The sequence below is a fragment of the Sinohyriopsis cumingii genome, unplaced genomic scaffold (genome assembly GCF_028554795.1).
Source record: "Sinohyriopsis cumingii isolate HCF-2022 unplaced genomic scaffold, ASM2855479v2 utg002203l, whole genome shotgun sequence".
NCBI classification, from domain to species: domain Eukaryota; kingdom Metazoa; phylum Mollusca; class Bivalvia; order Unionida; family Unionidae; genus Sinohyriopsis; species Sinohyriopsis cumingii.
In genome coordinates this window covers 213,050-229,425 of record NW_028316157.1, presented here as the reverse complement: position 1 = coordinate 229,425, position 16,376 = coordinate 213,050, and the positions used below count along the sequence as shown (strand labels likewise).

The 16,376-nt window shown below is 34.3% G+C and overlaps 1 protein-coding gene across 1 annotated transcript; it reads left to right on the top strand.

Annotated features, from left to right (window-relative positions):
- Positions 1-11,254: 11,254 nt before the first annotated feature.
- Positions 11,255-12,029, top strand: LOC149770936 (uncharacterized). The gene is made up of 2 exons (XM_089948968.1): positions 11,255-11,657; positions 11,899-12,029. Exons 1-2 carry the CDS (start codon positions 11,311-11,313, stop codon positions 11,903-11,905), a joined length of 354 nt encoding a protein of 117 aa, XP_089805094.1. The 5' UTR covers positions 11,255-11,310; the 3' UTR covers positions 11,906-12,029.
- The last annotated feature ends 4,347 nt before the right edge of the window (positions 12,030-16,376 follow it).

The following is a 16,376-nucleotide window of genomic DNA, read 5'->3' as shown; positions in this document are numbered from 1 at the left end:
CAAACGACATAGCTTTCCTTTTTCTCTTCAAGCAATGGCGAAGATATGTTGCCCTTTGTTGCAGCACATGTGTGGGGCCCACCTCTTGTCCTGATCTCCAAGGTTTCAGCCAAAATAAAGGTGATATGTGTCTTAACCATAGTGGTTACACTGCGCTTTTGTTATGCAAAAGTCACTTCACCACAAACATAACAAAAGTTATCTGCATTGTTTACGCAAGTACTAGGCATCTCTGCTCACTTTGGCAAAATGCAAATAGGTCTCTTTGCAACATCAAACACTGACAAATAAGAGAGCACGACACTGTATGATTTCTGAAGCTGATGTGGGGCAATTTGTTCAGCAGATTGATGTAAGCTTATTTTTGATTGCATCATCCATGACTTCTAAGACCTATGTGATGCAATTCATATCATGTATGACACAATGCCAGCTTCAAATTGAACCATTCATTGTTTTACGTTAAAAGCAAGAAACCCTGTCATAGATGTATTCATAGATCCAAATATATATTTTCGTCATTTCTGGTTTACAGTAAAATTCCTTCCCTTTGTAACTCACTTATTCTCCGCCATTCCCAAGTCAAGGGTCGTATACAATGATCTATAAATCTCGAGCCAATCAAACAATTTAGGTATCGTTTTCATTCCCAGTGACCCACAATTAGTAACGTTTGACTACATTTATTTCGGAAGCATTTGGCTGTATATCATTGTAAATTAGGGAATGAAAAGAATATCGTATGTCACAAGCGCCTCACATCAAGTGCTAATCAAGGTACCGATAAAGGGTAGCGTTATTTAATTACTTGCCAAAGAGACAAAATGCTAGGCCTGTAATTGATGAATGTTCAAGAAATAAATCCAAATTTGTTTTAGTTTGTTTTAACTGTCCTTTCAGATCTCGATGATCAAAAATGTTATATATGCTTTGTAAGCGGAGTTTACGTTAGTCACAATACATAACTGGTCGCAACAAATTGATACAGGTTCTGCGATTCAGACATTCAACTACAAATTATCTTCTAGTCTGCTTAGTAGGTGCTACTGTCGCTGCCCATTCGTTAGGTGGCTACGGCGGATATGGGGCTTATGGAGTATACGGAGGTTATGGTGGCTATGGTGGGAATCTAGGATATGGTTGATAAGGTGGATATGGACGTTATGGTGGATATGGTGGATATCCTATAAAGTAAGGGTATTTAATCTTCAACGTTAACAATTCTAAAGCATGTTACAGCACGGCCTCATTCTACTAGTTACACATTAGCTTGTCTATTTCAATTTCTACTGAGTCATTACATCTAGTTGCGCTTACAGTTCGAAGTATTCACACACATAGTCTCTTCAAGATATATAGATAAATATATCATCGATATTGTATTGTTTTGGCCAGTCGTCTGGTGCAAATGCTTTTAATGTGCTCCCTTTTGACATATATTAGGAACAAATATATCCATAACATGAGAGGACTGTCAGCGGAAAATGATGCCGTATCAGAATTTTTGTTATGTTAGTATTTGTACATACTTCAAAAATAAACATAATAGATCAAAGAAAACAAAGGGGCTTTATATAATTATTTTATGTCGATTATCCCACTCCTCTACCCCCACCCTTTCTCTCTCTCTCTCTCTCTCTCTCTCTCTCTCTCTCTCTGGACTACAGTCATCGAGGGCCGATGTTTGATTGAATTTTCCTTAAGTTAAAAACATGGCCAAATCAAAACTCAACGTTTAAAATTGGAGTCTACAACTGTTTAATATGAGTCACAGTTCTTGTAAATAAATCTGGTTTTGAACCACTAAAAGAGCAGATTTTGAATCATTACGATCCACTTCCATTCATCGCTCATTTAAATGTACCATTAGTCACCCATGTCAGTTTTCGACAATAATTTGTTCACACTGTTTTGTGAATTATGATGAAAATGGACTTCAGTTTTACCATTTCAATGGATGAACATCTCATAAAGTAATTTTTAAACATAAACTAGCAAGAAGGTGAACCAGCTAAGTGTGTCAGCAATATTATCATATCCACTAATTTCATATCTTAACGCATGTCGTTTAACATCACACATGAAAAGAAACTAGTTATTTAAACCGTCCCTTTTTAAGACCACTTTCTATATATTGTGCTCGCATCGTTAATACATGATTAACAAAAATTTAGGTCATACGGTGGTAACAAAGTCTTTTCTAAAAGACGCGTTCCTTGAGGTTGCCAGATATTTTGCTATATATATATATATATATATATATATATATATATATATATATATATATATATATATATATATATATATATATATGCGTTTCTGATTTCGTTGAAAATTACACGCTTTAAAACAAAATTGTCAGATTATTCTAATTACAAATGTTTCTTACAATTTTCAGTATCAAATTTCTTTCTTTTCATTTCTTTGTTTTTTAATCAGAATTTCTCAAAACACTGGAGAGGATTTTCAAAACAGCTTAGTTAGATGTCATTGAATTATATTTTGATATACGTAGATCATTAAAAAAATGCCACAGCTGAAAGTCTTTTTGCACTATTTATATCGCTAGAGGGCAAAACTGTGTTTCACAAACCATTCTTTCTCATAGCATTAGCTTAGTGAATTTCTTTATTAATGTTGATGGTTTCTGGATACGTTCCTTAGTTTAGAAAACAGATTCTCGACTAATATTAGTTGTAACGATAAAATCCTGCACAAATAAGTTGTATATTATTACGATTGATTTCTGCAATATCCTTATTAAAGATTGACGTGTATACCATTACAAGAAATAAAACGGTCTGCATTGTTATATGTGAAAAATGGACGGGAATCAATGAGGTATCCACTTCGAAAAATGCAATGAAATTTTCACTTTGGAAATTTAGCAGATCGGGACTGGCTAAGGTTTTCTTGTTGACATATAAAACTTAAAAATGTCAAAATCTGATACAATTAAAGTGATAAATCTACATGTAAAAACATACATTGATAAATGTACATTTCATAGAGACGGGCCAAATTTATCTCAGTTCAAAATGTTTGTTGCTTTTAGCTTTCAAATAGGAAAATATGAGCTCATTTGGTGTACTGGCTGGCCCGTACCTAGCCACATGAGTGTTTCATGGAATATACAACTACAGTATTGTCTCAGAAGGATTTTTCGCAGTTACAATGCATACACTAATATATTGGCATTCCGCTGTTGCAGACGACAACGCAACATTTCATCCCTGCGATAATAGTCGTCCCCAAAACATTCTCTTTTGAGATCAATCTTTACACCACTCAAAATCTCAATGTCTATCTGACAGTGCAGGGTCGTACAAACTGCCTACAGCTCAAAACCCATGATGCCAACATTTCTTGGGTCCCTTAGGCTGAGCTGCCTCAAGAACGGTTACAGGTTCGTTTAAATTACTCCAGCAGCAGTTATGCATATCTCGAGCCTCTGATCGGCAATTGCGATACGACTACAGCGATGACCTGAATTATGTCGAAAGAAAGGCAACCAAACTAGGTCCAAAATCTAAAGGCGAACCAAGGGACAGCGTTGACTTAGCCTAGTGTAAAGAGTTTGTGTTTGATAAATGTCATACAAATATGTCTCCACTGATATACCAAACTGTAAATCCGGTTTCTTTCTTTCGATGAGACAATTGTATTTTTCACTGGAATGTACGATAGCCAGCTTCTATTTTAAACAACACCATCTAACCAGGATTGCGCTGCTATGCCGTTTCATTCCCTTGCATTCACATATGCATGGATTTTAGCAGAGGAAGGCCAAGACAGAAAGTATTTTCCTGTGAAGAATTTAGCCATTATCTCAAGAAATTGTGGATACATTGCATTACAGCACAGTGTGAAAAGTTGACACGTGACTATGTAATATGTTAAGTAGCTCGCGCCTGATATCAATGAAGAGACTACTTGTGATTTGTAACCTAATAACCATATTAGATTGAAAAGAACTACCCATAAAGACTTGTAAATATGGAAATGATGTGTATTGAAACTTCTGCTCCATTTTTCCAAAAAGACCACGTCATTAAACTGAATTCATTTATCTCCTAAAATACAACTCTAGTGTTTTTAATTAAGGTATTGATATTTTCGTTTTAAAAAATATTCGTTTCAAAATATAAGACAGCATAAGGACCTTACTGTGCTTTCAAATTTGGTCTCTTCGTAACTATATGTTTCATCAAATTAGCAAACGTGACCATGATCCAATTTTCAGTTTGAATCAATATTTATAAACAAGGTTGAACTTTAGAAACATGAGCTAAGGATTCATCGATCAGTGTTACTGAAGAAATCCTCTTAATTATTTCCCAGGCAAACTAATGCATTGGTCAGTGCTAGACAGGAATCATGAAATAATGTCCAATAACACTAGATGCAAGTATTATGCATTTAGTTCTATTAATCAGATGATAAGATCGAATCTTGAGTGGAACATGACTTCTCGCAGAAGAATAAATTTGCATGACCCCGCACAGCCAAGGACAACATACTATATACCTTACTCAATAATACAAGCCAGGAAAACACGATAGCGAATGGGAAAATCGCGTGATAGAAACATTGCTTTTCCTCAAGATCCTGAAACAATGCGCGTCAGTCTCTAATACTGTTACTTCTTTGAATTAAATGTTTATTTTAAATGAAATAAAGGTCAGTACTAAATAATTCAATAGATGAAGAAGTAGATAGGATGACGCGTTTTAATGATCATGTCACTGATTCACACATATTTCGAAAATAGTAAACATGGTTTTAGCATCCAGTTCAGTGATTGGTAACTCACCATTTATTGTATTGTATTAAATATATATATATATATATATATATATATATATATATATATATATATATATATATATATATATATATATATATATATATATATATATATATATATATATAAGTTTTCAAACCGATAACATGTGAATTCTTAAAATCCGTTGTCTTATTTATGTATTCATATGAATCACTTTCTAGTTATACAAATCCAAAAGCATGAGGGTATTTGGATCTTATCATAGGTCGTAATATTAATATTTGAGATGAAATTCAGAGGTGAAAGTCAATCCTGACAAAATATTAGTGCTTGAACTTTCATCATCATACATGTTCTGGGTGATAAACGAATTCAGTTTATTTGAGATTTGTAATATTTATGGATTACTTTTATTACAATCGCTTCTTATAACAACCCATGAAATTCGACCTTAAATGCTAGACGGGATTTTATATCATTTCTAAAGAAATTTATCTACGTTATGCGATCATACCTTCATGTGTGTGTGCGTTCATGGTTGCATGCCTGTATGCATGGATGTATGTATGTATGTATGTATGTATGTATGTATGTATTAGTTTGATAGATAGATAGACATATATATTTATGCTTTAAAAATAACATGTTTTTTAAAGTGTTGGAATAAATCAAGGTGATATACGAATTTTATTGGCATTACAAAATGGGAATCGCCCATGGCGCAGTAAAACGCATTAATAACACACTCTCAACCGTGTGCTGTTCTTCCTAAATCAATGATGAATTTCTAAACATTCATCTTTATTGACGTACGAAAATAACGATACAATGTATGAATAATCCCTTTTCTAAATAAATGTAATATGGTTTACAATTTCAACGCATTCCTTTCTGCTTTCTGTTCCACCCTCCCGTCTCAAAACTGAGCAGAAATTTGGAGTGAGAGAGAAAAAGAAATAGGGATGGATGAAAACCTTAAACTTGAACTCACACGAGGCAAAATACAAAAGTATTTGCTTCATCGTAACGATATGTGTTGACTTTCCTTGGGATTAATCTACACTGTTTATATAATCCATTAATACAAATGTGGCAACCCTGTCGACATTATACGAGCTTCTCGGTTACGAGGTACACATGCTGTGATGTATTTAATATTTTCATGCTGTTATTGTGTCAAAAAAAATATTATAATGTTCTAACAATTGCGTATTATAAGTTAAATATGAAAATGTCCAAAGGCAACCACCCCCTTCTTCTTCTCTCTCTCTCTCTCTCTCTCTCTCTCTCTCTCTCTGGAACAAGATAGAGGTGAAAATCTATTTAAGACGAGCGTAGAGGATTTTTGTTTGTGTCATCCCACGATGTATCTGGACTTACTAATGATAGTAAACCTTACGTCAAACCGACCACAGGATAAGAGGGAGAGAGAGAAAGAGTTCGAGAGATACAGAAAGAGAGAGACAGAGACAGACAGACGGAGAGTTTTAAAGTCAAACATACCACAGAGAGAGAGATAGAGAGAGAGAGAGAGAGAATTTTATGATCGTTAGTCCTGTTCTCAAAGCAGAATAATACATTAGATCAACTGTACATATATTAAAATATTTGAATTACCTCTTTTTGGTTAGTAATTTTGCTTAGTTTCTTATTTCACGCTAATTTCCATGCGCAAGGTACGTGAATGACTAACGTTGATGTGAACTGCGCAGACAACCATATGCTTGTAGTGTTCTACTAACTTCACTGAATCAATCTTTCAAGTTTAAATCATAAGTTTATATTATGTTGAGTTAATCAATGTGAAGAAAATTAGAGACTCAAATGAGAAAAGAATCAAGTAAGAAATATGCAAGGTGATCGTGAATAGCCACAAAAGGCATACAACTGCATTTTGTAGCAACCCACACTAGGCAAGGATGTACGGAGTTCATTCACTCGGTCAATACACGTTTGAATTTAGTAAATCTGAACTATATTCATTGGGAAAATATATCCATTTCTATGTGATATAAATAAAATATAAGTATACTATGTATGCTGTATTAATGATATACTATTCGTTGTATAGCATTTTCATTAAAAGGAAACTCGGCGTGCCTCGCTTACTTTTAATGAAAAATGTATACATCTGGTTTTATATCATTAACGCAACATACGTAATATATACAAAAATAACAAGACAAAAAGATGCCGATGTGTGATAAAGTATTTGTTTTGGTTTAAATCTTACGTTATGGGATTTTCTTCTGTTGAACTCGTAAAACTTAATATCAGAATCGTTGTAATTTATAAATCAATGTACACTAATATTGTAATAACTGACATGGCGGACCAATAGTACATTTAAATGAGCACTGCATTTAAGTGAACCCATGTGATTCGAAATCAGATCTATTTGTAACAGTTATGATTGATATTAAACAACTGCTGAACCCAGTTTAATTCGTTTAGTTTTCATTTGACAATGTTTCCTACTTAGGGAAAATTCAGCCTTACATTGGCCATCGATGTGTCAACACTGCAAGTGTCGTTTAAGTCTCATTAAAATCTGGTCCTTGCGATGGCGTTTTTTGCTAAAAAGCTCACTAGATTTTCAAAGTTCCATTAATTGGAGTGCTTTTATGCATGGATATACGTGAAATTTAAAGTGTTTTAAAACATGTTTATAATTTTCAGCTATATCAGGATAAAGATATTTATTCGTAGCATCACAAGAGCGGAGTATAACATTCTTTCCCAAGTGCATGTGTTGCCTACATTTACTTATACATTCTTTGCAGTAGTAGCTGAGTTAGGGTTGAAGTAATAGCGATAGTTGCATTAGCGTTCGCGCTATAAGTAGAACACGTGGCCGCTGAAATATAGCCGTACTGAATCTCGAATGACGACCAAATCAAGGCAGGAGGGGGTTTACCGAGCATAAGATTGATACTCTAAAAGATTTGTTAACTAGTTGGTATTCATTGCAGATAACGAAGATATGTGGTTACATAATAATACTATAGTGACACAGGTTCATTGTTTGCACGAATATGGCCTCAACGTCAGAATTCAAAAAGCAACACATCAATTAATATCCGCGTTTAAATGTTCAAGAGGAAGGTTTGAATACAAGACTACAGTGAAAGACATTACAATAGCATATAGTTATTAAAACAATAAAGTGGGCGGAGCAGGAGAACCACCAACGGGGAATTAACTATGAGACAAAAATGTGCCGTTTCAAGAAGAGCGTGGTTAATTATTGATCATAAACACACCTTTCACAAATAAGTATAATATTCATGAAAGGTCATAGGAGTGATAGGTACAGTATAAGGTACCCATTTTTGTATTACAAAAAGTACACGTGATACGTGTTAATTAAAAAGTGAACTCCAAAACAATGGGCTCAGAGTTCATCCTTGTTCACTAAAAATATTGATTTACGAAGCTGAATTATTCGAAGACCTACCCAAGACAAAACAAACTTTTAATACTTTGGATTTGACAAGCTTTTTGTGATTCCATGTTAAAAAAAATTGTACACCACAGTTGGGAGAGTTGTTTTATTGTTTTGTTTTAGTTTAGCTTTCTTTACTCACATTTCGACACATGTTTGCTTTTAAAAGTTTGGAAGAATAAAATACCATTCACTGTGTGAATTTGAAATGAAGAGTGCCAGATTCGGAGGTGTCTCTCCAACACTAAGATAGGTACCATCGGTACACACTGTGTTACCATTGTTTAGTGATAGCATGGCATCAGGAGTAATAGTCTATTCGCATTTTGTATAAAGCGTATTCTAGATGAGTGTACATGTGATATGTTTTTACGAAATGAGTTGATTATGATTTACCACAAGCTATTTGTATCAAGTATTACGATGAACTAATCCGCCAATAAAGGTTTACGTTATTTAAATAAAGTGTTGCATCGGAGCCAAACTACAAGGACAATAATCGATCCATAATCATGGAATAAATACAACACTTTGATAGAAATTATTATTACATCATGTAATATCGTGATGATCAAAACTAGATCACATGCTTTCTAAGTAGAGTATACTTTGAGTCATAATAAACAACTGGTCAGAGCAAAATCATGCAGGTTCTACGCTTCCTACATCTACTTGCAATATATCAAACGTATGATCACAATTTATGCAATAATTGTATTATATACATAAATGATTTAATATCTGGTTTATTCTGATTGGTTCTAATCATTCATAGGACACAGATCTGTAATATGCTGCGATGATTCATCAATCGACCAATAGGACTGGTTTTCTCTCGGCCCTAAGAACAGTATTTTTTCACTATTAACACAATCAATCAATAGGAAAAGAACAGTATATTTTCACTATTAACACAATCAATCAATAGGAAAAGAACAGTATATTTTCACTATTAACACAATCAATGTTCATGTATCCACACAATAAAAAAACAATCCGCTTACAAATGGAATCATATCGTACGTGTAGAATTATTCAGACAAAATTGAATGCCTTACCTGGTACTTTGAAATAAGATTTTGAAAATTATTTTCAAGAAGCGTGTGCATGATCTTTACACCTCTAAACGAACATTTTTCTCTCATTGGTGTTTACTTTACTAAGTTTGCTTGGAATGTGACCGCTGAAAGAAAATAATATTACCAATTTAAGAAACGTTTTACATATATGGAAGAGAGGTACCAACATTAACATGCCCCAACGTAACACTGTTAGGCGACACGACAATTTAATAGACAGTGCTTAACAGGTACAATCTACTGACAAATGTAATTTTAAATAAAGTATATAGAATTCAAATATATTATATTTTGGAAATTCTTCATGATAGATCGAGACATTGTATGAATTAAATTTGTCAAAATGTTGCTTGAAAATATTAAGTGGAAAATGCATAAAAAATGATTTATCAAATCCATCACATGGATTATTTTTTCATAATTGTAAAAGCAAACATGTCTGCATTGCAAACGGAAATTTACATCCATACAATTAAACAACATAAACAAAATACGTTTCTGGTATTTCTTAGTCATCAATTATTTAATTTGCTGAATGTATTAACTATCAATCATCGTGTTTACTTAAGTTAACATGCATGCAAAATAAGGTCCTCACGGATATAAAAGGACTGGATATTCGACGATTCAGCACAGGCATTTACCAGACTGGTGTCACAATTTCTGATCCTACTTCAAAATTTGCTTGACATTGTTGTCATCCAGGTAAGTGATTGTATGCGACATAGAAATTATCGTTCGTTAATAACCTATACATCACGCATGGTTCTTTTAACTTATGCCATGCTTACAATTTCCGAATGTGGAGACATGAGCTTGTATACATTTGAATTATCATTTCTGGACGCAAGATACGTTTCAGTTATATTCATGCTCTCCTATTTTTGTTTTTTCTCTATTAGCAGCATTCAAGTCTTTTTGGGGGATCATACAAAGGGTCTCTAATTTTGGTAGTATATCAATTTTACATACCAGCTAACTGCGAAACAGTTTAATTTTGTAACGAAAACAATATGTTCTACAAGAAGAACCACATTATCGGTAATATATGTATAACCATATTGTCTTTAAGAGATATACATGCGTATATATGACAACCAATCTTTACAATTAATTAATTTGTTTTAATTTCATGTATAGACAAATAGATGATCTAAAATATATTACTCATAGAACCGAACCGAAAAAAGTGATCCTAAATCCAAATCATGTTTTATTTAAATATCCGGTTTGAAAATTATTTTATTGTCCACTTGGGTATCATTCTTCATACTGCCTAACATCACGAAACGTTGTGGCAATCATTCACATAGTGGACCTTTCCATGGTTTGATCTAAGTTATTACACTGCGTCACACAAAATAACAATTCACTGTCAGGTGAATCTACTCTCTTTTACGCCATGTTTAGAGTTTATGTATCGTAAGATAGAACATAGAATAAAACTGAATCATTGTTGTCAGTGTAAGTCACTTTTGAAAACGCCATTAAGTTTCCATATAAAGGTCATACGGCCTTTCGCAACCATCGCCTTTATTCCTTTTTCAAGATAATGTATACGAACAGCTCACACAATTACTTTCAAGCATCACAGTATTACAAATCTGGATATGAATGTGTGTTTCCATAAGACGTTGCACAGTCAATCGCCCTAAAGCGCCACTCCTAAACTTGGAACGTATATATTTTGCAATCTGGAGACGGTATAGGATGTACTTTGTTTACAAATCAAAGGTTGCCAGTGAAATCCCGTATGAGCGAGAGCCTAATCTTCAAAATTAAAACTGTATTTATTTTCTCGTTTCTAGTGTACAATTGAAACATTTGTCACCACCGTACAATTCAAATAATATGCATTCACGCCCGGTCTTTATTCATTGAAAATGTCAGAAAATGTAACATCAACTTGCTTTCTGTTTACCGTCTAAACTACGCTCCCATACAAAACATTAAACGCTAACTGTTATTTTGTGAACTTACATTTCATTTTGCAGAGGAAAATGAAGGCCGTAATTGTTCTTGTAGCCTGCTTAGTAGGTGCTGCCATTGCTACCTATCCGTTTGGTGGCGGATATGGCAGTTATGGTGGATATGGAGGTTATGGTGGCAACGGCGGATATGGTGGCTATGGATGGCATCCTGGATATGGTGGATATGGATGGTATCCTGGACATGGTGGATATGGAGGATATGGATTATATGGTGGATTAGGTGGATACGGCTTTGGATTAGCTGGTGGATATGGTGGATACGGATCGTACTTAGGTGGTGTACTCAGGGGATACAACTGGGGATTTGGACACCACTTTCCTAAGTTTGATTACGGTTACAGTAGACACCATAAAAAGTAAGAATAAATATTAGTCATCCTTGATAAGTCTGTTACATGTTACGGTATGACGACATTTTTACAATTTAACCATTAGCTTATCCACTTCATTTCTACTGACTCATTACATGTCTTTGTGCTTACAATTCGAAGTAGCCATAACGTCGTTTCGTCAAGATGAATATCAATATTTTATCAATATTGTATTGTTTGGGCAAGTGAGCTTGCGAAAATGCTCTAAATTTGTTCCTTTTTACAGATATTAAGACAAACAAAATGATCCAAGGACTGACAAGAGAGCGAAAGGAATATGACTCCATATCTCGATTACTAGATTAGCAGTATTTGTACATACTACATCAATAAACATATTTGATCGAAGACACTAAATTGGCTTTATCACTATTTTATTTCTATTATCTCACTTCCTCTGTCTGTCAGTCAGTATGTCTGTCTGTCTCTGTCTCTCTCTGACACACACAATTATAATATTGCCACGAGTTTATATTCTACTTTGACTGCAATTGTGATGAAAGTACTGCCAAATGTTTTAAAGTGAACGATTCTTGACGTAAAATGGGACTGAATCAATGAGTGAAATATTTAAGTAAATGTAGGCAAACATTCACTTGGGAAAGAATGTTATACTCCGCTCTTGAGATGCTACGAATAAATATCTTTATCCTGATATAACTGAAAATTATAAGCATGATTTAAAACACTTTAAATTTCACGTATATCCATGCATAAAGCACTCGAATTAATGGAACTTTGACAATCTAGTGAGCTTTTTTGCAAAAAACGCCATCGCAAGGACCAGATTTTAATGAGACTTAAACGACACTTGCAGTGTTGACACATCGATGGCCAATGTAAGGCTGAATTTTCCCTATGTAGAAAACATTGTCAAATGAAAACTAAACGAATTAGACTGGGTTCAGCAGTTGTTTAATATCAGTCACAACTGTTACAAATAGATCTGATTTCGAATCACATTGGTTCACTTAAATGCAGTGCTCATTTAAATGTACTATTGGTCCGCCATGTCAGTTATTACAATATTAGTGTACATTGATTTATAAATTACAACGATTCTGATATTAAGTTTTACGAGTTCAACAGAAGAAAATCCCATAACGTAAGATTTAAACCAAAACAAATACTTTATCACACATCGGCATCTTTTTGTCTTGTTATTTTTGTATATATTACGTATGTTGCGTTAATGATATAAAACCAGATGTATACATTTTTCATTAAAAGTAAGCGAGGCACGCCGAGTTTCCTTTTAATGAAAATGTTATACAACGAATAGTATATCATTAATACAGCATACATAGTATACTTATATTTTATTTATATCACATAGAAATGGATATATTTTCCCAATGAATATAGTTCAGATTTACTAAATTCAAACGTGTATTGACCGAGTGAATGAACTCCGTACATCCTTGCCTAGTGTGGGTTGCTACAAAATGCAGTTGTATGCCTTTTGTGGCTATTCACGATTACCTTGCATATTTCTTAGTTGATTCTTTTCTCATTTGAGTTTCTAATTTTCTTCACATTGATTAACTCAACATAATATAAACTTGTGATTTAAACTTGAAAGATTGATTCAGTGAAGTTAGTAGAACACTACAAGCATATGGTTGTCTGCGCAGTTCACATCAACGTTAGTCATTCACGTACCTTACGCATGGAAATTAGCGTGGAATAAGAAACTAAGCAAAATTACTAACCAAAAAGAGGTAATTCAAATATTTTAATATATGTACAATTGATCTAATGTATTATTCTGCTTTGAGAACAGGACTAACGATCATAAAATTCTCTCTCTCTCTCTGTGGTAAGTTTGACTTTAAAACTCTCCGTCTGTTTGTCTCTGTCTCTCTCTTTCTGTATCTCTCGAACTCTTTCTCTCTCTCCCTCTTATCCTGTGGTCGGTTTGACGTAAGGTTTACTATCATTAGTAAGTCCAGATACATCGTGGGATGACACAAACAAAAATCCTCTACGCTCGTCTTAAATAGATTTTCACCTCTATCTTGTTCCAGAGAGAGAGAGAGAGAGAGAGAGAGAGAGATAGAGAGAGAGAGAGAAGAAGGGGGTGGTTTCCTTTGGACATTTTCATATTTAACTTATGATACGCAATTGTTGGAACATTATAATATGTTTTTTGACACAATAACAGCATGAAAATATTAAATACATCACAGCATGTGTACCTCGTAACCGAGAAACTCACCGGATAATGTCGACAGGGTTACCACATTTATATTAATGGATTATATAAACAGTGTAGATTAATCCCAAGGAAAGTCAACACATATCGTTACGATGAAGCAAATATTTTTGTATTTTGCCTCGTGTGAGTTCAAGTTTAAGGTTTTCATCCATCCCTATTTCTTTTTCTCTCTCACTCCAACTTTCTGCTCAGTTTTGAGACGGGAGGGTGGAACAGAAAGCAGAAAGGATTGCGTTGAAATTGTAAACCATATTAAATTTATTTAGTAAAGGGGATTATTCATACATTGTATCGTTATTTTCGTACGTCAATAAAGATGAATGTTTAGAAATTCATCATTGATTTAGGAAGAACAGCACACGGTTGAGAGTGTGTTTATAAATGCGTTTTATTGCGCCATGGGCGATTCCCATTTTGTAATGCCAATAAAATTCGTATATCAACTTGATTTATTCCAACACTTTAAAAAACATATTATTGTTAAAGCATAATTATATATGTCTATCTATCTATCTATCTATCTATCTATCTATCTATCTATCTATCTATCTATCTATCTATCTATCAAACTTATACATACATACATACATCCGTACATACATACATACATACATACATACATACATACATACATACATACATACATACATACATGCATACATACATACATACATACATACATACATACATACATACATGCAAACAGTCATGCAACCATGCACGCACACACACACGCACACACGCACGAATGAACACACACATACATCAATTCATACATCAATACATACATACATACATACATACATACATACATACATGCATACAACATACATACTTACATACATACATTTATACATACATACATACATACATACATATATACATACATGCATACATACATGCATGCATGCATACATATGCATACATACATACATAGATACATACATACGTTAATTACTTCGTCGTCTTGCCGGTGTGTCTGCTGCATGCGAGTATGTATAACACAGATGATGTCGTATCATTTGTGGTGCTTTGGTGCTGGGTGCTTACTCGTGATTGAATATGGGCAGGCAAGGCAATTGGTGCCGTTGATATCGCGGACCTGTTTTCGAATCATCACAGAGTGCAAAACATTGACATGATATTATTATTTGTAATGAATAGTAATTACGCCAACAATTATCAAGCACTCTCATATATAATCCACTGATATCACTTTCTGATCTGTCTGATATTTATATATATTGGTGTGTGTTTGTGTGTGTATGTGTTTGTGTGTGTGGTTTTGATTTTTAACGTATCTTTAAGAAATTTTCAGTCATTTCGCTACGATGTCTGCAGTGTGGCAGTTTATAGTGATGCCTAGCACTAAGGGCATCATGTCTCACGCATGTAGCAAGATGTGACACCCAGTCAGATTTTTCTGACACCAGGTTGACCAGTCCTAACAATAACCTTTAGTACTGAGCGCCAAGCGAGGCAGCTGTTAGTACCATTTTTGTAAGTCTTTGGTACGACTAGGGGGATCGAACCCAACACCTCCAGCATCCAAGGCGGACACTCTAACCACTAGGCCACACGAGCGGTCTATATACGGTGGTCACAAACGACATAGCTTTCCTTTTTCTCTTCAAGCAATGGCGAAGATATGTTGCCCTTTGTTGCAGCACATGTGTGGGGCCCACCTCTTGTCCTGATCTCCAAGGTTTCAGCCAAAATAAAGGTGATATGTGTCTTAACCATAGTGGTTACACTGCGCTTTTGTTATGCAAAAGTCACTTCACCACAAACATAACAAAAGTTATCTGCATTGTTTACGCAAGTACTAGGCATCTCTGCTCACTTTGGCAAAATGCAAATAGGTCTCTTTGCAACATCAAACACTGACAAATAAGAGAGCACGACACTGTATGATTTCTGAAGCTGATGTGGGGCAATTTGTTCAGCAGATTGATGTAAGCTTATTTTTGATTGCATCATCCATGACTTCTAAGACCTATGTGATGCAATTCATATCATGTATGACACAATGCCAGCTTTAAATTGAACCATTCATTGTTTTACGTAAAAAGCAAGAAACCCTGTCATAGATGTATTCATAGATCCAAATATATATTTTCGTCATTTCTGGTTTACAGTAAAATTCCTTCCCTTTGTAACTCACTTATTCTCCGCCATTCCCAAGTCAAGGGTCGTATACAATGATCTATAAATCTCGAGCCAATCAAACAATTTAGGTATCGTTTTCATTCCCAGTGACCCACAATTAGTAACGTTTGACTACATTTATTTCGGAAGCATTTGGCTGTATATCATTGTAAATTAGGGAATGAAAAGAATATCGTATGTCACAAGCGCCTCACATCAAGTGCTAATCAAGGTACCGATAAAGGGTAGCGTTATTTAATTACTTGCCTCAGAGACAAAATGCTAGGCCTGTAATTGATGAATGTTCAAGAAATAAATCCAAATTTGTTTTAGTTTGT